This window comes from Rhinolophus sinicus, linkage group LG13 (assembly GCF_036562045.2).
Source record: "Rhinolophus sinicus isolate RSC01 linkage group LG13, ASM3656204v1, whole genome shotgun sequence".
Classification (NCBI taxonomy): domain Eukaryota; kingdom Metazoa; phylum Chordata; class Mammalia; order Chiroptera; family Rhinolophidae; genus Rhinolophus; species Rhinolophus sinicus.
Window position 1 is genome coordinate 25,146,816 of NC_133762.1, and position 22,345 is coordinate 25,169,160.

The 22,345-nt window shown below is 37.8% G+C and overlaps 1 protein-coding gene across 6 annotated transcripts in view; it reads left to right on the plus strand.

Moving 5' to 3' along the window:
* Positions 1–22,345, plus strand: part of ADNP (activity dependent neuroprotector homeobox) — a 33,142-nt gene that overhangs the window by 1,902 nt on the left and 8,895 nt on the right. The window contains exons 2-5 of one of the 6 annotated variants that reach the window (XM_074317460.1): positions 242–415; positions 1,303–1,418; positions 19,125–19,237; positions 21,021–21,113. The exons of 1 other annotated variant lie outside the window; for it this stretch is intronic. In XM_074317460.1, coding sequence (XP_074173561.1) covers positions 249–415; positions 1,303–1,418; positions 19,125–19,237; positions 21,021–21,113 — 489 coding nt within the window. In that variant the 5' untranslated portion in view covers positions 242–248. Of the gene's footprint in view, positions 1–241; positions 416–1,302; positions 1,419–7,033; positions 7,119–19,122; positions 19,238–21,020; positions 21,114–22,345 lie in introns of those variants that run through there. 4 more of the 6 variants (XM_074317462.1, XM_019726087.2, XM_074317461.1 and 1 more) reach the window with 4 other exon arrangements.

Consider the following 22,345-nt stretch of genomic DNA (forward strand, 5'->3'; position numbering starts at 1 on the left):
GTGTCATGATTTGCAAAGCCTTGTTGGTAAACATCAAGCCCATGTTGAGTTCTTCATTGTCAAACTCAACAGAGTTTATTGTAAAATTTTGTTTCCTTCCAACTTTGGACTTGTAATTACCACTCATTATCTCAGTAGCCAACCACCTTTGCAAAAGTGTTGACACTGGTCTTCTGTGAGCACCCACCTTCTTAGGGTGTGTTGATTTCTATAGATTTTACTCCTCTTGTTATTTCCATAGGTGTGAGATGCACAATGCGAAACCTAGGCCCCAGCTTTTGCACCATGATGCACAGGGTTGTACTTTTTGTACTGAACTGATAGGTGGCCTAGTGGTTATGCCCTGTACTACCATTTTGAGGATCTGGACTCCGTTCCTGCTTTGCTCTTTGGACCACATTGTCAATTCACACCGGTGGGTATATTCATTTTGGAGGGTGGGAACTGCAGCAACAGGGAAGCCAGAGATTTCCTCCTTGGTCACCACCAAAGCCAACACTTCCAAAATTTCAGCCTAGCCACATTCCTCAAGGAACCGGTTAGAGCTGGTTGCAGTTGTGGGTTCTGAACAGAGAAATGACTTATGGCTTAAGAGAGAAACTTTAAATTGCTAATATTGTTTTAATAATTTGCATTCTGCACTCTTGTATATAAACTATGTTAAGTTTTCTATTGTGTTATTTTGATGATCTAATCGGAAGAGTTGTTAAGCTTCTAAAAAACCTTAAAGATTCTCTGATCAGAACAGGCTTTTCCATGAACATGTACTTGCTACCAAAGATTGACAGTGGTTGTTGATACTTAAGGATATTTTTAAGACTTTGTTACAAGTATTTTATATAGCTACACCAAGATCAATTTATGGGAAAATGAATGGATGTATATTTTGAGAATGGGTGTATTTTTTGATACATAGTTAACCAGTTAGTGCTTAAGGGAGAATTTTCATTGGACATTTGCTATCAAGTAACATTTTGGTGAGTGAACAGGAGGCAGTTTGGTTCAGGTATTCCATTAGAGACTTAACTGTATTGCTTTTGCAATTATTTAATAATTGCAAGAATCTTATATTTAAATGCTTGTGTTTGTAATTTTAAATACTTAGTATTTGTTAAACAGATATGATTTTGACCTGTATTTGGTCTTTGATGTACAGTACATGAGTTTTTAAATGAGTAATTTGAAGACAATTTCTTGTTTGAGATGAAGTTTCTGAAGCTTCTTTTGTTTGTTTAGCAAATTATACATAAGATGCAGTGTTAACTGATGTCCGTAGTGGTAATAGCCATTTTCCCCTTACAGGAAAAGTTGCTGTGAGCTCTTAGGAAAGCATGTATTCTACAGTTTCAAAGATTTCCTGGTTTTGACACTCAAAAAAAAAAAAGGTGAAACAATTGGGCTTGAAGGCTGGAATTTAGGTAAATTGTGAGAGTTCATTAAAGTATAGTAAAAAGCCTCAGTTAACTAGATGGTGGGGTATGGGTATCCTGCTTAATTGAACTTGAAGTAGAAATTCCTTCTTTATCTTGGTTCTTGTTGACAGTTTCTTAAGACTGTCTTACTAGAGGTGCTCTACATTGAACTAGCTAAATCTGTCGTTTGGGTTCTTATAGTTTCTGTACAGAAAATGTTGGCGATTGGCCTCGCCCTACCTATCTGGAAGTCATTGGTTATAAACATACCCACTGTGAATTTGTTTTGCTTAAATTTTCTCTTTTTTCCCTTAAACCAGAGTGTAGGAAAAGTTCTAATGCTATTTATGTTAAAATTAACCATCAGCATGTTGAACAAATTAAGTTAATTACTCTTATTTTGAAGCCCCAATCTCAAGAGTTGATAAGCTTCTAAAAACTTTATAAAGTTTCTCTGATCAGAACCGGCCTTTCCATGAGTGTGTACTTGCTGCCAAATAACCAACCCAGTAGGGTTTTATCAAGTAAAATAGCTTTTGATTTTCATTATAACATACACGCATGTATTATTTATATTTGATTACTAAAAGCATCATTATATAAGATACACTACGAGTTAAATTGTTGCTTCCTTGTAACTATAAATTTTGAAAAGTGTCTGTTAAAAATAATTCTTAGTATTTTGAAATTTTAAATACTCAGCAATCTGTTGATATATTTAAGATACACACATGTTGGCTACACATTTATTGACAATTAGTTTAATAAGGAAGATAGAGCTGTTCTGTTATAAAAGCAAATAAGGATCAATAGAGAAGAGATAAAATCTTCAGAATTTAAGTGTATTTTTCTTTTGAGAAACACAAGAATTGCATAAATTGTAATAGATCTTGGCAGACTAATTCCATTAATCAGGGTTTGTATGTATGTACACATAAAATACATTCTGCTTTTTTAGAGTTGGAAATGTAAGTGCAGAGGAAAACATCAGGATTAAACATTACAAGGTTTTTTTAAATAATCTGTTTAAATCTTAGTAAAATAAACTTTTTAAAATGCTGTGGAAGTATTTGAAAATTGACATTTTTATTTGATAAGATTAGAAGCTAATTTGTAGTTTACACCAAGATGCCCAGTACTATTGCATAATAAGCTACTTGTTCATCCTCGACTTCCAAAGGACTTTCGCTTTAAAACAGTGTCATAAACTTTGTTATGTCTTCCAGAAGGTAAAATACTTTCCATGAGAGTGTAACTTTCACTTACTTGCCTAAAGAGACATGAAGATTAAGAAAAATATTGTTCCCCTATGTGAATAATTTAATTACAGTTAGATTCACAGAGCTTGATGTGTTGTTATTGGCATCATATAAACTTAGTTTTTCGTCCTTTAGTTTCGTAAGAGCTTGAGGTATTAAATCTGAAGCAAATGCCGTATTTTACTGATGGGCATCACTGTCAGTTGCACATTTTATGTTGTTAGTTTGGAAACTTGGCATTTGAAACTGTTATGAACCAAAGCCCTACACTAATTAACTGAATTGTTATTTTGAATGCAGAAGCTGTTTCTTGTTTACACATTGGCACTTTCCACCTTGATTGTTGAGACACTTTATAAAAGAAACCATCCATGTTTTGTCCAGCATGAGTGGCCATAGTTCCTCTGTGACTTCATGGGTTTTTATTGCCTGTTTGCCTGATCCTGTTACTTAGAAAGTGGTAGGAAGGATGATGGTGCTTCCTCAGTCTCTCCCGGGCTTAGTACTCCTTACACCTCAGCTTTGTACGTGACCTGTATACCTTTGATATCTGCCAGGTTAGGGGTGAGCTTCAATGAGATCCATATTCTGCTTCACTGGGAGAAGGCTCCCCTCACATGTTACCAGGCTTCTCAAATTGGGACAGCGTATATATCGACTTGATTATATGGAGCTGTGTGTGTATATATGTATATATATACACACACATAGTCACTGATAAAATGTGAGCGAACTATGTAAAGTGCCAGTTTTGATTGGAAGTGCACATTTTTATTCTATTAGTGTAAAATGCAAAATTCTTTGCAATTTTTCTGTTCCGGGTTCCTTCATCTCCACGTGTGTGTTCACTGCTCTTTGCCTTTAGTTGTTCTTTGAGATGCACTCATAAGCTGCCTTGGTTTTACTGATCCCAAGCATTGTTCTAAGACAGCAGTGAGAGAAATCCTAAAATCTTAAGAACTTCAGCAGTGTTCCAGGAAATAAAGGTTTGGAAATTAAGAGGAGGGCATAAAATATTTTTGATAAGAGTTCACAAAGGGAAGACTGCCCTGAACATATATTGCAGTTTAAGATTTAACTCAAAAAACATGCGCATAATCTATAAGAAACTCACGCTGTTTGACCCGCCCTTAGAATTGAAAATAAATCCCTACATGTCCTAATTCCCTCTCCAGTAAGAGTGTGTAGATTGTAATTGAGTCGCTCAGCTTTGGGTTGTGTTTATGTGACGTTTCTCAGATGACTTGGTTGGTGCCTTTAATGAGGATGAGCTGTCAGTGTGAAAGGCCCCCTTGCTGGCCTTTATGGTGTTATAAAATACTACTGCCAGCTTGCCCGTTTTGTTTTCCAAGTATCTTATAAACCATTCTCAATTCTCTCAGGACTGTCCCTGTTTCACAAGTAGGGAAATGAAGGCACTACCACATGCAATGATGAAGTGAGCCCGGGAATATGTCTGGGCTGGTTCCCAGGCCTGTGCTTGGAACACAGGCGTTTATAATGCTCCTGTGAGCTGTTTGATTAATGAGGGCTCAGATGAATGCTTCATAACTTCGTAGTGATGTTTTGTGCTTGTATGTCAGCTAACACCCAAGGATCCCTAATGGGCTCCACAGTTAAAGGAGCGAGCTAGCCATACCCCAAGACAGTATAGATGAAAATTGTGTTGGTGGCAGTGAGTTGAAGTAGCATATGTCTTGTTTGAAATTACTTGTATAAGGATCAAAAAAGAAAATGTTTATAGGGTCCCATTGCTTTTCCCAGTATTTTAGTTAGGGCAGCCTTGTTCTTTCTCCCCTGTGAGCAGTTATTTTTGCTTAGACAGATAATTGCTGGCTTTTGCCCTTCTGCCATTCTGAATGCTTTATACTCCATGTAAGAGCTTGTGTAAACCTGTGCTTCCCTTGAAAACCTGTAAAGCTTTCCTTTTCTGGTGAAAGCTGGCAACAATTGAGAGCCTGTATGAGTGGTCTTTTTTGAAACCTGGTGTATCTAAAGAAACTTCTAAAAAAAAAGAAGAAAAGAAACTTCTATCTAGTAGAAATATGGCAGAATTTGTCAGATTTTTAAATTCAAGTTGTCAGTTTAAGTCAACAATTAGAATTCTTGCTCTTTTGAAAGAGATGAACTGAGACTGGAAGTGTCCTAAACACAGGGAGTGCTCAGTTCTTGTTCAAGATCAAGATAGACTTAAAAACAAGAAAAACAAAAATAAAACTTCTCTGCAGAAAATGTAGCCATCAATTGTCAAAACCTGCTATAAGAATAATGTTTTTGCTACAAAGAATAAATGCTTTGGCTAACTAAGCCTTGACTCTAGGAAATGATTTAGGAAAAACTTAAGATGATTTAAATATGTTTTTTATTTTTCAAGAATGATGAAAAAAATAATTTCTCGTTATGGGAAAATTATTTCTGAGTAGTTTTGCTAGAGTGTAGAAAATTTTTTAAGGGGTTGAAAATAATGTACCTTTGTCTTATGCCATATGGATGCAAAGACCAGCAACATGCTTCTGAAATGATTCCAGAGGACTTTTAGGCCCACTTGTGAATTAATTTCCCTTTTTCACATTTCTCTTAAGCCAGGTTTTCCACCTGTATTGACAGCAAGCCGCGCGGAGCCTGTGGCATTCTTATGTAGGCAGCAGAGTGCTGAAGTCACTCCCCATGACACGGCCCTGCCTTGCAGGAATGCCTATTTCAAAAGGAGTAAATTGGGAAATGCTCCCCATCTCGCACTCCCTAAAGCTAGATTGCGATGTTAGAGATATTCTCAGTCTTTTTTTCTTTTTAAGCAGTGAAGCGTCTTTCCCCCTTTCAAATAAAATTTTATGTGAACTCTAGTAGATAACATCGATTAAAGGTTAGGGGGCCACACCTCTGGTTGCAGTTGTTCAGCTTTCATCTTTTCCCTCAGGCATCATCTCCATCCGTATACGTATCTTATAGTCTCTCAGCACTCTCAAGTATATCCTGAGAACCATTGGTTCCCTTGGTGTTCTAGAAATGCTCATATTGATAGCTAGGATTCTTGTCTGAAATCTTAAAGTAACAGGATAAGCAGCAACATAATAGCATTTTCCAGTTGTAGGCACTAATCTTTTAGTCTGAAAGTCTTAAAAAAGGAATGACCCACATTTTTTTAAAATAAATATGAAGAATCTAGATCATACCTTTGTTTCTACATCACTGTAAATCACCTCAGTTTATTTTGGGTATTTGCAGATGTTCTATTGCATAAGCATTTTAAGTGCCACAGCACCTGTAAAGTTAAGACTATGCTTACTGTATCTAACATGAATGGTTCACACAAATGTATAAAAATCCTCTATGTATGTACGTTTGCACATTGTAATGTGTACAGAAGCAAGTGTATGGCAAACACATCTGATTCTCAGGAATAATAATAGTTCATGCTTTTTAAAAGATTATACCCTGGTGTGAACTCAACAATTTTTGAAGTGATTATTCCAGTACCTGATCTAGTTTAAGCTATTAAATTGGTGCAAAAGTAATTGCGGTTTTAAAGGTTAAAATAATTGCAAAAACCGCAATTACTTTTGCACCAACCCGATAATGATAACTGCTTTTAAGCATTAACTGGCATCATCTCATCTAATCCTTCTGACATTTAAACAGTAGTGTCCTTTTGGTTGTACGATAAAGAAACAGATCTCCAGAGGTTAAGTAACGTTTTTAGGGTTACAAAGATAGTAAGTGGCCGAGCGAGTATTTGAACACAGATCTGCCCAGCTCTAGGGCTGTATTCTTGATCACTGCATCATACTATCTTTCAGCAGAGGAAAGCTTTACTGTGATAGGTCACCTGCTTGTTACAGAAGTTTGAAGTGAGGAGGTCAACATTTTTACCTCATAGGTCAAATTTTTACCTGATAGGTCAGCTAAATTTTTGTCCATGGACACAATTTAATCTTATTTGGAAACATAAATTTTGATGTAGTCTGTAGGCATCACCCTTGAACCTTTTTCTCCTTCCTTTTGCTGGCACTTCAGTATCTTATACCTAAGGCTCTGGTGATTTTGCATACCTTTCAGACTGAGGAGGGCTGAAATGCGTGTAGTCTTTTTCTGTACTGCTAGGTACTCTAGAATCATTTAAGTTTTACAAAACTAGAAAATAGTTGAACTTCGCATTAAAGTAACCCCAGCTGGATTAACTCTGTTCAGTTAAGGCAGAGTTAATTGGGGCCTTTGACACTGACAGAGTGATAAACAGTGGGTCCTCGAATAATGTCATTTCATTCACTGTTGTTTCTGATGAGATGCCGAACGAACTTAACTCTTGTTTATATCAGTCAGCCTATGGTAACATTGGTTTCTTTATACGTCGTTTCACTGCAGTTCCAAGAACCTATCAACGATGACTTTAAGTGAGGACTTTCTGCGTCCCACTGTTCCTGGCCTCTTGGAGTGGAGCAGATTTGCCAGGAAAGTGAACTCTCTGCTAAGATTTTTTTTTTTTTTTTACAGACAACAGTTTGGGGGCCATTAATATATTACATTGAGTCACTGTTTAATGTTGTCCAAAATGGTTTGGAAATTTGTGAAGGCCTTCAAAGTTGTTCAGAGAAATCTAAACAGATGCTTAATATTCGTAGTTCTGGCAAAGAGACCCATGAGTAACAAATGCCTCTAATTTTGAACCCACACTACCCTGCTGATAAAATTACAGGCAGACCTTATCTGGTTCCATATTCACTACTATTGCCTTCAATTTTCCAGTAGCCACGTTTTTTAAGTTTTTTATTTATTTTTAATTGTAGAATATACATAACTATCATTTTAACCACTTTTTAAGTGTACAGTTTTGTGACATTAAACACACTCACACTGTTGTACACCCTTTATCACGTCCATCTCCAGAACTTTTTTCGTCTTGCAAAACTGAAACTGTACCCGTTAAACAATAACCCCCATTCTCCCTTCCCCTCAGCCCTTGCCAACTACCCTTCTTTCTGTCTCTGTGAATTTCACTGCTTTTAGTGTCTCATGAGTGGAATCATACAGTATTTGTCCTTTTGTGACTAGCTTTTTTTCATTTAGCATACGTTTTGGAAACATCTGTTTCCAGTAGCCACATTTTAAAAAATAAAAAGTGAAATTTAACATTTTAACCCAGTTATATCCACAGTATTGTCATTTTAACATGTCAGTATTTTTGAAGAGGTATTTATGAGATACTTGTTTTTTTTAATACTAGACCTTGGAAATCCTGAGTATATTTTATACTTAAAAGCATATCTCAAATGGGCAAAGGACTCGAAAAGACATTTCTCCAAAGATGATACACGCAAATGGCCAATAAACATAGGAAAAGATATTCAACATCGCAAAGCATTAGGGAAATGCAAATCAAAACTACAATGAAATACTACCTCATACCCATTAAGATGGCTACCATAAAAAAATGTGTGTTGTGAAGCTGTGGAAAAATTGGAATTCTTGTGCACTGCTGATGGACTGTAAATGGTAGAACTGCTATGGAAACAGTTATCATGTGATACGACACCAGGGTCTAGAAGACTCTTGTACAGCCATGTTCATAGCAGTATTATTCACTATAGCTAACAGGTGGAAGCCACCCAGGTGTCCATGGATAAGCTAAATATGCAGACATGGTGTAGAATATTAATCAGCCTTAAAAGGGAAGGAAATTCTGACATACAAACATCTGACCATTAAGTTCACAGATTTGTTGGAACGATGTTGCTAACTTTTTTTGATATCAGGGATTTTGATACGAATTTGTACCAACTGGACAGTTAACCAAGTTGACTATTTGGAAGTGCTGAAAAGGGTGTGTGATAAACTTAGACGACCTGAACTTTTCACCAACAATTCATGGCACTTGCGTGACGACAGTGCACCAGCTCACACGGCACTGTCTGTGAGGGAGTTTTTAGCCAGTAAACAAATAACTATTGGTATTGGAACACCCTCCCTACTCACCTGATCTAGCCCTCAGTGACTTCTTTTTTTTACCCGGAGAGAAAGGAAATATTGAAGACATTCTGATGACATTCAGGACATCAAGGGTAATACGACGATAGCTCTGATGGCCATTCCAGAACAAGAGTTCCAAAATTGCTTTGAAGGGTGGACTAGGCGCTGGCATCAGTGCATAGCTTCCCAAGGGGAGTACTTCGAAGGTGACCATAGTGATATTCAGCAATTAGGTATGTAGCACTTTTTCTAGGATGAGTTAGCGAACTTAATTATCTATCTATAATATGGATAAACTTTGGGGATGTTATGCTAAATAAGCCAGTCACAGAAAGACCAATACATTATGATTTCACTTATAAGAAGTACTTAGTCAAAAACATAGAATAGAATGGTGGTTGCCCGGTGCAGAGGGGGAGGGAGAAATGGGGAGTTATTGTTTAATGGGTATAGAGTTTCAGTGTAAAAGATGAGAAAAGTTCTGGCAGTGGATAGTAGTGATGGTAGCACAGTATGACTAATACTGAACTGTACATTTAAAAATGGTTTGGTAAATTTTGTTAAGTGTATATTACCACAATATAAATAAAATTATTTTTAAGCATATCTCAGTTCAGACTAGCCATATTTTAAGGTTAATAGCCTTACTGGCAAACATAGTTCTTAAAATAAAAATGTATAAAATTTTCAAGCAACTTTGGTTTTCTTCCTGCATGTATAAACAGTGAAATACATAGATTCTGTTTATTTTAAAAGAAAAACAAATCATAGGTACATAAAAATCTGGAAGGATAAATATTACCCCAGTGTTAACTATTGTCTTTACATAAAATTAAGTTATTTTATGTTTTTGTCTTATATTTTGTAATCTTACACTAGGCCTAATTGCTTTTGGGGGGGGGGGTAACAGCTTTACTGAGAGATAATTCATATACCATACAATTCACCTATTTAAAGTGTACAATTAAATGTTTTTAGTTTTTAGATATTCAGTGTTGTGCAACTATCACCGGAATCATTTACAGAATATTTTTATCACCCCACAAAGAACCCAGTAGCAGTCACCCTCTATTTTCTGCTCTAAATTCTGTAGCCCTAGGCAACTTGAATCTGCTTTCTGTCTCGTAGGTTTGCCTTTTCTGGGCATTTCATGTAAATGGAATCATACAATAAGTGGCCTTTTGTGATTGACTTCTTTCACTTAGCATAATGCTTTCAAGGTTCATCCATGTTGGAGCATGTATCAATATGTCGTTCCTTTTTATGGCTGAGTAATATTCCATTGTATGGATAATACCATGTTTTATTTATCCATTTATCAGTTGATGAAGATTTGGGTTGTTTCTCCTTGGGTGTTGGGTGTTATGAATACTGCTGAGAACGTTCATGTACAAATTTTTGTGTGGACCTATGTTTTCATTTCCCAATTGCCTATGTAACAAAAACGAAAGGAATTTTATTTGGGAAAAGGAACTGAAGAGGTTGTTCAAAGCTGACTAACCCCCTGCCTACCCCTGCCCTCCAGAAAAAGAAAAAAGATCACCAAAGCCTCTGCTTTCCCAAGCAATTTTCAGAATATGCTTTGAGTATTGATAATGGGAAGATGATAAAGGAGAGACATATAGCATACCTGTTTTTTGAAAACCTGTTGTTTTATGTAAGGATACCAAGGTTGTGGATTTCCTTTTGCAAGATAACTGCAATTACAATTTGGATAGAAAGATGTGTTTCAGATACGACTAGTGAATGTTGGCAGCCATGGTGATTTCACGTAAGAGGACTTTAGAGCAAGTGGTCTCAGAGCTGAGTTGTTGCAGTTCTCTGGATGGAATAGGGCTGTCTGACCTGAGATGAGTGTGTATTCTTAGTCTCTGTATCACCACTTGAGCTGGTTTGGCTGAACTTTTTTAAGGTCACTTCAACCTGTGGTGTTGAAGCTCTGGCACTTTTGGGTGTATGTATATAACATGCTATTGTTTGTTTGTAATGCATGTCAGATCACAGCTTCATCTTTGTGGGTAATGGGGGGAGTAGTACGTCCTAGATCTGGAGATGACCTTGAGACCCAGCTTTGTCCTTGACAAGCTGATCATCCTTGGACCAGTTGCTTTACCTCAGTTGCTAATCTGTAAAATAAGAGTTTAGAATAGGTAACCCATGGGTTCTTTGAGTATTCAGAGTACTGCTTTTTCATAAAATTGCAGTTGATGTTGTGATTTGGAATGTGAATCTCAATTTCTTGTCTTTCCTAAGGACTGTACTGGATATTCTTTTTCATTTTGGAATGAGAATGCTCATGCCCCTTCAATTGAGGGGCACTTAAAAACTGTTGATAGTTACTTCTCTTCTAACCAGACATGGATTGAATACAGAGTATCTGTCTTTCTCACCAGCTGAACCAGCTAATGCTGAACACGGCAGCACATAGGCCAAAAAAAAAGATTTTGGTTGATCAAACATATGAAGTGGCTGCCACCAACACAGATGCATCTTTTAGGAGCATTAATTTAAAAATAATATCCAGAATTAGAGAAGTGTTGTCCCACTTGACTTTCTGCTTGTGTCACATCTGGAATAACTGCTTACTCAGGGCATCAAAGAGATTGACAAACTGGAGCCCATCCATTGGTGATTGGCTTATGCGAGAACAAGGAATTGTGAAAAGATTGAGCATGGTTTACTTGGGAGAAGGGGGAACACTTGGGCGGGAAGGAGGAAATATCTTAAAAACTTGAAAGGCTGGCTACGTGATTCAACTTCTATAGCTGACCTGAGAGTTGTGGACAGGTTACAAAATGTAAATAGTAAACTTGTGAACTGAGCTGTGGGGTTTCTATAAATTCCCTCACTTGAGGGGACCAGGCAAAGAGATAGTCTCTTAGAGCAGGGTTGTTTGTGGAAGGGATTCATTCACATGTTTATAGAAAGTGGCCCAAAGTATTCCTATGGCCAAGTGTTTCTGTACAGGATGCTGTATTTAGATAAATATACTCACTTTGCCTTCATAAATAGTCTACTTACCAGAGAATTCACTATGAAAATTACACAGAATTTAATAATTGATTTGGTTAAAAACTTGAAGAAAATCAAAGGTTTTTTTCTTTTCCTGAAGTGGAGGCAATTTTGTGTTTGACACTTAATGAACTGGGTTTCTTTTATTATCGAACAGGATAGTAAAAGTCAATGCAGTTAGTAGTTAAGAAGAAACCAGACATGGGTGACGTTTCCTGCCTGCTTGTCTTCATTAACAGTGTTCCGGTGATTCTCCTAAGCAATATATGCCGTGTTCACATGTAGCTTTTGGTATAAGTATGTCTTCACTTGGCAAAGTACTTTCTCTAATGTCCCCTTTTTTAGCCTCAACACTGCTGCACATTTTCTGGTAAGATTGAGAGAGGAGACGACTAAACTCTTTTCTTACCTCTGTCATGCTGCACAGTTTTATCTGCTAATCCAGAAAGGCATTCTATGCCTGTAGATAATCAGACAATTACTTGTTCTGTAGTATTTGGGACTGAGGAAGAGAGCGGCAGAAGACAGAGCTGCCGTTTTATGAGGAGCTTCTGGCATATGGAAGGTCTTTTACCCGAATTTATAGGAAATTGAAAGATCAGCCGCTTCTGTTCAAGACCGTGTTTTAGAAAAAGATTGAGTAGGATTGCTTCCAGACTGAATGTGGGTTCTGGGCTCTCCATGTGCTCACTTGTTGGAGGGTTGTTCCAGCATGGCTTTACAAATATATAAACCTTTTTACAACTGGTTTAATTTAAAAGTAGGATTTAGTGACACGCTTAAAAGCAAATAAGACGACTGTTTTCACCACTTCAGATTTCAGGAAAGATAAGCGTTATTGGTTATAAAAAGAGAACAGTGTTTTACGATCACTACAGTTTTACTCTGAGTGATATTGACAGGTATGAAATCTGTCGCTGAGGAGGTAGGAGGGAAAGAGAGTGCATAAATATGGGAGTGGTGTTTTCGTTCTGCCTAGTTTTTATCTTATGGGTTGGAAATGTTCCACAGAGACATCACAAAATCAGTTTTTTAAAAAGTACCATCATGGATAACAGTAAGTAACTGATGCTTTGGTTCTCTTCATGAGAATCTTCTTAAAATGCCTAGCTTTTTAGAAAACAACATAACTTAACATTTCTTCAGTTAGGTTGGGAGTTTAAAGAAACTTCAAATATCTGACTCTTAAACCTCCAATCTAGGTTATAAAATTTTTTATGTAAATACTCATATCAGCATTAATTGGAGGACAGTTGATGCTTGAACAACATGGGTTTGAACTGCGCACGTCCACTATACACAGATTTATTTTTCAATAAATATGTACAGTATTGTAAATGTTTTTCTTAAGATTTTCTTAATATTTTTCTCTCACTTTATTTTAAGAATACAGTATATAATACATATAACACAATATATGTATTACTCGACTATGTTATCTAGTAAGACTACTGGTTAACAGGCTATTAGTTAAGTTTGGGGGGAGTCAAAAGTTATACTTTGATTTTTCAACTGCACAGGGCGTCAGTGCCCCTACCCCCTCATTGTTCAAAGGTCAACTACCTATACTTTGTTTTAGTATCAAAGATCTGAATTTCTTAAATATTAATTTGGGTTGATCAGGTTACCAAAACTGAAATTGTTTATATTGTAGTTACTTTAATGTCTTCCTAATTTTTATTAACTTAGAAAACACAGCGGCCATTTTCTTCACTGGTAATGGCATCATTTCTAGCCTTTGCTTTTTTTTCTCCATCCCGGTAAAAGATATTCCCAGAGAGACTATATTTATCTTTACAGCTTTAATGCAGAAATATTTAAAAGACAACATCAAAGTATAAACTATGTTCTGATCCTTGTGCTTACTGTGGGCTTCTTATAACCATGTTCTGATCAGACTAATTTTATTTAGGGGAGATTTTCACTAAACTGTTGGAATTCTGCCACACCTATCCAACTTCCTATTTTGGTTGATTGCCCACTAGGTCCAGGTTTTGTTTCAGTAGACTGCCACCTTGGCATAAGTCTGTATTATGAGCTTAGTTTAAACAAGTAACTATTTCAAGGAGATATTTGAGGGCAGAGAATTTTTTCTTCCTTTGTTCATTTAAATCTGAGCCCCTCCACTTTTATCTTTTTTCTATTTCAACTAAGTTTTCTTTAAAAGCAAGAGTCTCACCTCTGGGTGGTGGGGCAGGGTTGAAAACCACTGGTATAAGCAGCTTATGTTTAGGTGTCACCAGGAAGGAGTGTAACCATCCTTGTATAGCTCTTTGTACATTGTCAGAAATGTGGGTTTGCATTCACTAATGTAACAACTGATACATTAGTTGTCACTCTGGTATATGTTCAGATTTCAGTTCCCAAATATTAGAAAGTAGCGGTTATACCAGCAGGTGATGGAAACTAGGACACATGATCATATTTACTTTGTATTTCCTGGCATGTTAAATTGACACATTCTTATTAGGAACTTGGGAAATACCATATAAGAATGCATATTAAAAGTATGAAGAATTGTATAGTGGAAAATGTCAAGCTAGATCCACACTTGCAGTAGCTTAAAACATTATCTAGAGAAGTTTGATTTGAAAGCTTTTTTTTTTTCTCTTTCCTGGGTTGATTATCGGTGCCTGGTCAAAGGTTTAAGGTTGGGTTTTATTTTGTTTTGTTTTTTGTTTGTTTATTTGTTTTACTTTCTGAAGGCACAGTTACAGATGCTTTTCTGCTTTTTTGCTACCCCTAAAAATAGTGACTAAATGATGCCACCTTTGATTGGTGGCTTTGCAGAGGGACTACCATATAGAGAGAAGCCCTGCTGACTCTTGGTGTGTTGGGTCCTGCAGACCTTGCCTTGGGCCTGCTAACCTAGCATTGCCATCTGTTGGGTTTCCCTCCATCTTCCTGACCCAAAAGATTCTGAGTACACCTGACTAGATCCCAGCCTTTTGGCAGAGCTGGGTTTTTTTCATAAATGATTATAATTATGTTTCTCAGTTAATGACGTCTTTGCTTCAGTCAAGTCCACAGTTATTGATGTTGTATCATCTTCCTTCCCCCATACAGATTCAGCCTACAGATACTTCCTCATGAGACAGGCTCTCTCTGCCTTTATGCTAACCCTCTTGGTACTTGGAGTAAAGGAGTATTTTTGCTTTTGGTATTTGGAGGGGAAAGAGGTGCATGTATTTGATCAGTCTTACGTGTATATATTTGTATGGTTTTAAATCATCTGTAGCCTAGGGCTACAGTTCTTAGATTTTTGTTTTGGTCACCTGACTCTTGCTTTCTTAAGAAAGCATGTGATTAGGAGTTTGGTCCAGGATTAGTAAAACTTCAATGTTTTGGCCCCAATCAGTAGTGTGAGTATAATTTGCAAAGATTGATAGGAAAAAGGAGTGTGGCTGAATCATTCGACAATAAATTTAAATCATTCTGGAAAAGTAATTGTTTAAGTCTAGTTCATCAGGTCTTATATGCTTACCAAAAGTTACTTATCTTCAATTGTTAATTAAACACTTGCAAATGTTAAACTGTTATTAATGGGCTGTTGAGCTTTCCCCAAATTCTTTTAGCATTTAGAAAGTGTTTGACTCTTTCCATATAGTGTTTTGTTTTTGATTAATGAAACCAGGGGCCAGAGCATCTTCCAGAATAACTGTATCTTCCTGTCAAACTCCTATTCTTCCTACTAGACCCAGTTCACAAGTACAATTATTTTGCGTGAAATTCTCCATCTTCCCTCTTACTCACTTTGTCTTCTATGTCCCACTATAGGTCTGACTTTAGGTGACAAGTGACATGAACCAAAGCTTAAGCAAAAATGATTGTGTGTGTTCTCGTATTTCTGAAAATTCACAGGTGGGCGTGGAGGCTCTTTCAGGCACAGAGTGCAGCTGGATTGAGGACCTTACGCAGTGTCAGCAGGACTCTCCTTCCCTCTGCTTTCTCCATGTGGCAGCAGGTCCTGCCTCTGCTTGTCAGCATCGCTGGCAGCCCTGTTTGAATCCCATGTCCCACTCTGTACTAACAGTGTCTACAGAGATCGAATACTCTAATTGGCCTACCCGAGTCGTTTACACTCTGCTCTAATGGACGAAGGGCCTCCTAACTGACTGCACATCAGTAGCGGCAGGAGTGGGTCCAAGGGAAGTTGGGCAGGCAAAACAAACACGTGTGTTCTTTCCTCCCGGGACCTCGTGCCGACTGTGCTCTAGATCCCATCCCCTAGAGTTGGTGGAGGGTTGAACGGGAAGAACTGTGTCCTGTTCATCTCTCTATTCTAGTACATTGACTGGCAAAGTGTAGGTGCTCTGAAAATGATTGGTAAACAGATGAACAATGATACTGTTCTATTAAATTGGATATTTTCCCTTTTTTATGCCATGAGCTGAGAGATTACGTATGGTTTGGCTGCAGGGAGCGCTCCTTGGTATTGGAGTAATGGTGCTGCCCTTGTGAAAAATAGCCAGCCTGATAGCCACAGCTACTCGAGAAAGGACTAGCCACTTGGGGACAACTAATAATTGTAAATATTCTGTTTTTAGCTCTCTTTCTATTCAAAAGTAAGGAAACTGGCAGTTGATTTCCTGTTTACTCTGTTCTACCCTTTAGTTACTAAAGGCATGGACCCTTCGTCTAGATTCCTAATTCAAAGGGTTTTTAAGGAGTGGGGAGGAGGTGGGGTAATTCTTGCAAAGGTATTTAAATAAGAATCAAATAGATAACATTAATGAACCCTGGAGCCAGCAGTTAATTTGAAGTGGTTTCTTCACAGCAAGCAGTAGGGAGTTCTTTTTCTTATCACCCATAATAAGTCTAATGTTGACTGATAAAAGTTTGTTGGAGGCTTCCTTTCAAGGAACCTTTGGCTTGTTACTACCATAGGAAAAGCTCAAGAGAGAAACACAAGAAATGGTGACAGTAGCCCTTTCTGGGAAGGGGAGCTGCTGTGGCTGTAGAACAGGAGTAGGAGGGAGCTTTCCTTGCTTATATTCCTGTGCTGTGTGCCTGTTTTATATACTGAGAAAATTGTTTAAAGAAAGAAAAACGCTTTGTAAATGTTTTTGAGGTCGGTAACACATACTACGAATGTGTTATTCCAGCTCTAGATGAACACAATATTGGAAAAGGCCTCCATCAGCAAATACATAGAGAAGAGGGCACCTCCATCTGGGAAAGGGGGCAGATGATAGAATTCCCAAGGTTATTAGAAATGTCGTGAAGACAATTACAATCTTAGACTGTTCTACTTCTTTCAGTGTAAACTTTGGTTCCTCCTAGTTGCTAATCACAGAACAAAGAACCATTTTTTTATACAGCATTTTCCAATAAGCAGTGTCACTATTTTATTTATAAGCCTTTTAAACTCAGCCTAAATAAGTAAACTTGAGATTTACTCTGTGGCAGAAATGTCACTTTTTATATTATAAACTGTAAGTTTCTTGTCACGAAGCTCCCTTACGAGCTTACTCACATTTTCAGAACTGGGTGGATAAATTGCGTGCCTGCCGTGCGCTGGGTGCTTCCTTTGGAGGTCTTCACACAACGTTGTTAGTTAGCCGCGGGTAGGCACTGAGAATGCCTGGTATTTTCCATAGGAAAATTGGTTTTCCTTTATCCTGAGCTGCAGTTTGACTTCTTTGGATGTTTTCTATATAGACTGGTGGTTTTGATGGTGGCCATGTACCCAAATCTTTGTGTATTTGTTTTGCTGAGATGTTGGGCTGCTTATCCAAGATACTGGGAAAATCAGTAATGGTTGCCTCCTGGGCACACCTCTGCTCTGAAGTGAAGCAGGATTAACTTGAGAAGTTCCAAAAGAACTGGATTTTGGCCTCCAGAGAGTTTATGAAATGAATGGAGAAACAAGATGTCTCTTCTCAGGCTTGGGTGTCTGTGGCATCCATTTTGATGCCTGGTCTCTTCATTTGATGACCTGGTTTGTGGAACTGTTTTATTGAGCAACTGATTAAAAATTTTCTCTGGTTTAAAATTGTTAATCTTTTTGATGGTTTAAAACAATTTAGCAATCAAATTTCCATAAGGAATAATAAATTTGGTCTTGAATGCACATCAATTTGTATCAGAAATGACTTCTAAGTCTGCTATTAGCTAAATGTTACACAGGTTACTGGGTGGCAGAGAGTACAGAGGACACTGTCCATAGTCACGTTTCATAGCTAGCAGGAGTTCTGCCTTGAAGATGAAAAGGCTGATAAGGGTTTTTCTCAGTGAAATACATTTCTCTTTTGGCCTCAGTTACACTTTGGTTCTTCATATAGAATATTTTGAGACGTCTAAGTTCTGGTAACATCTGGATTCAGAATTTCTAGGAGTTATTGTCTGTTTTGGTAGGCTTCACCCTTTTTTTCTTCCCGTTTTATATAGTTAATGTTGACTTTTGGCTTAGAATGATAAATGAGGTAATGTGACATCTTTCTACTTTGGGATTGACTTTTTGATTGTGGTTTATAAATGGTAGGGTATTAAAGAGTAACAGCCCTTATTTATTAGAAAAGCAGATTTGCATGTATTAAATTTTAATTCCTGATGCGTTTTTTTGCCTTTGCTTTTGGTTTTTAGAACTACTCTATATTCTGTAAAATTTAGATTATTAAATTGATGATGACTTGTTACCATACTTTATAAGAAACGTTTATGCTCTTATTGGACGCCTTATGAATTCTCAACCACCCAAGTTTTACTAATTTTATTTTTTCAACCTTTGTTTTTAAGGAACTTGGGGAAAGTGAATCTAAATTTCTTCTTTGGTATATTAGGTCATTTAAATAATCTTTCAATTCCCTCACACACATACATTTTTTCATTTTTAAAAGGATCCCCAAAAATCTATAATAATTACCATTATTTGCCCTGGTGCTGAGTGCCCAGCTTTCCCCTTCTCAGCATTCATTCCATGACTATAAGTGAATGCTTTTGCCCAGGTATGGTGCTCGCTGAGGGGCAAATTACACAACCATTAGTGTCTTTAGTTTGAGTAGTATACAGAAACTTTGAAGAATGTTTAAGAATACCATAGCAATGTGCAGGAGAGTTCCCAGACAACAAAAGCTGCTTTTCCCTGGCACTCAAAATTCTGTGGTAATGATGCGGAAGTGGTGAGCATTTTCTGTTTTCAGAGGTTCGACATCACAAGGAGAAAAGCACTCACACTTGATTTTAAAATAATCTGTTGGTATTATTAACCTAATTCTTAACTTTAAAAGTTCATCAAAAATTTAATCAGAATTGTGCCAGATTAGATTCATAGCCAATCTGTAACATAAAATGTCCTGTTAAAAATAGAAAAGATCGGAGAGTACTTATTTTGCCTACCTGCTTTAAGTATTCAGAACATGCTAGATACTCACCTTTTTTGTGAGGTTGGGCCAGGGTTTTTGATCCATCAGTGGAATTAGTAAATATTACAAGTTGTACATGTTTTGACTTGACTTAAAATTTTTTTTTCCAATAGAAACTATGTTCCAACTTCCTGTCAACAATCTTGGCAGTTTAAGAAAAGCCCGGAAAACTGTGAAAAAAATACTTAGTGACATTGGGTTGGAATACTGTAAAGAACACATAGAAGTAAGTAGCATGTCATTTTTTAATTTTAACATAACTCAGCTTTTGATTGGTTACGTTGTGTCAGAGGCCAGGATGGTTAATTCTTAGGCGTGATTCTTAATTTTGACCACAGCATTAGCTTCACCAGAGCTTTCTGAATTAGCCTAATTGTTCCCATCTCCCTAAAATGGGCTTTTTCATCTTCGCATCCTGAAGCAAAAGCAGTTACCATTGAGGGCCTGCCTACTCATATCAGACATTTTACTAGATACTTTAAAATTATCTCTAAATTCAAATCCTTAAAACAACACCTTGGGGTGGGGGATGCGTAGGAATTCTTATCTCCACTTCACAGATTAAGAAAATACGTCCACCTCACAGCTAAGCATGTGGCAGGCAGGGTCTGTCTGTGGGACTCCAGAGCCTGTTCTCACTCTGACATACCTGAATATTCTGGTTGACCTTCTGATTGCTGAGGCCTGGTGGTTTGGGTGCTTGTTGTCTCTTTCCTTGGGATTTGAGCATTTGTTGGCCCTTTTGACCCATCATAGGCTATTATCTTCCCCTTGTATAACAGTTTGGACTTGACAAACTGTTTCTCTAGCCTTCGTAGTCTATGAGCTGGGTAATAGCCCTGTGGGGTTGCCAGTGCGTTGGTCTCCTTTTTTAGGTCTCGTTGCTCCAGGTCTTATGGTTAGTTGATCAAAGCCTCTGATTGAAAAGAAATGTTTAAAACTGTTTTCCCCACTAGCCTTTTAGTTCCAGCTGGTCAGGGACCGTAACTACCTTGCCCATCTGTGTACGCCCAGCACAGGGTGGACACATATAGGCACTTAGTAAGCAGTTGGATGGAATTGAAAGTAAAAAAGCAATTTGCTCATTCAACAGGTTTTCTTTTCCTTATTACCACTAATAATAGTCTAGGGGTTTATCACGTAGACTGAAGCTTCTCAAACGTGGGCTTCTCTCTTAGCTGTCCCTAGTGTGGAAGTTCACTCCACTCCCTCTCCAGCCCCTCAGGTTCAGGTAGCTCTGCCTGATGAAACAGTCCGTTCACACTGCACTCAGTGGGCTAATCATCTCAAGAATAAATAATGCAAATGATGAGGTACTTTTTCTATCCTGTATTTGATTTGTTCCTCCCATTATTATACCCATTACATGTCCTGGAATTTACATGTACTTGATTGTCCCACACTGAACTGTGAACCTTTTAGGAGCAAGGGGAATTATACCCTAAGACTTCATATCTTCCTAGCCTGGGGGGAAGCAGGCCATTAAATTTTTATATAAGAGTATAAATTTAACATAATACTGTTTCTTTAAATAGTTTTCTTCCTTTTGGGGTTCAGAAGTCCTGTGTTTTCTTCCCAGTCCAATCCCCTGCCCCACCCCCAATGTTATTTATTGCACAAAACCGGAATATCACATGCGTAGTGCTATAAGCAAACATTACGGTCCGTTCTAATCCTACAACTGAAGAGTTACAGTACTCTGACGAAGGGTACTTATCAGAGTATGTGTTAGTATGGGGCTCAATTTTTTATTGAATTAGAACCGTCAGCGTTTTCCTTGGAAACCTGTCTAACCACTAGGGGAATGTTTGGTTGATACAAAATGTTCAGTGCAACTTCCATACGCCTTTTTGTATTTCCTCAGAGCCTTACGGCTCCTAATTGAGTTGTCGGTGGGGTTGGTTTTCCAGTACATCACTCTAACCCTAGTTAAGAGATAGGATATATATGTAAGGTTGGGTAGAGTTGATACCACTATGTTTTTGTAAACTTCTTTCACTGTTTTCTAGGATTTTAAACAGTTTGAACCTAATGACTTTTATTTGAAAAACACTACATGGGAGGATGTAGGACTGTGGGACCCTTCACTTACAAAAAACCAGGTAAGTGGCACAGGAGGCTTCCCCAAATGGCAGCATCCCTGGCATACGCCCTTCTCACCTCTGTCTAGGCCTTTCATAGTGATGGATTGTTTGTAGGCAACAACCTAAAGTGAAAAATGTCAAAATTAATTAGTCTTGCGCCGCATGATGTTTTCGTCAATAGTGGGACTGAATATACAGTGGTGGTCCTATACGATTATCATGGAGCTGAACAGTTCCTGTTGCCCGGTGATGTTGAAGCTGTTGTGAAGGCAGTAGCGTAACACGTTATTCTCATGTTTGTGGCAATGCTGGTGTAAACAAACCTGCGCTGCCAGGCGTGTAAAACTACAGCATGTACAGTTACATACAGTAATAGTCGATGATAATAAACAACTGTTACTGGTTTGTATGTTTGCTATACTTTTTATTATTTGAGTGTGTACTTTCTACTTACATAAAAAGCTTTCTGTAAAACAGTCTACTGTATTACACCAGCAGCAGCCTCATACATCTGTTTACAGCGTCTCTTGCTTGCATCATTTTCTCTTGTGCTTGATTTAATCTTGTGTTGTTTTGTTGTTCATCGTGGCCCCTTAGTATACAAAATCCACTTCTAATGTTTACAGTAAGAGGCCACATTAAGTGATTGACCTGGAAACAAAATTAAGAGTGATTAAGGACTACGAAGGTGAAAATCTGTGATAGTTATTGCTCGGCAGTCAGGCATGTCCCACTCCACCATAACTACAATCTTAGAGAACAAGAACAAAGTGCCTGAAGCTGTTAAAGCACCTGCTTCATTGAAGTCAACGAGACTAACAAAATTTCGAGAAGGGCCTATCTCAGACATGGAGAACCTTCTAATAACCTGGATTGAAGACCGCACAGCACCATGACGATCATGGCCAAAGCAAAATGTTTGTGATGTTGAAAGAAGGCTCAACCCAACTACAATGTTGAATTTACTGGTAGCTCTGGGTGGCTTAAAGGATTCAAGAATGAAGTGAGTGGTAAGTCTGCAAGTGCTGGTGTGAAGGCAGCTGAAGAATTTTTGGAATCTCTAGATAAGCTGATTGTGGAGGGAAATTACTTGCCAAAGCAAATATTCTATATGGATGAAACCTCCCTATTCTGGAAACAGATGCCTGAAAGGACTTTCATCCATAAGGAGGCCACATCAGTGCCAGGTTTCAAGACTTCTAAGGACAGGACAAACAGTGTTGTTTGAGGGCAGCGTTGCAGACTACAGT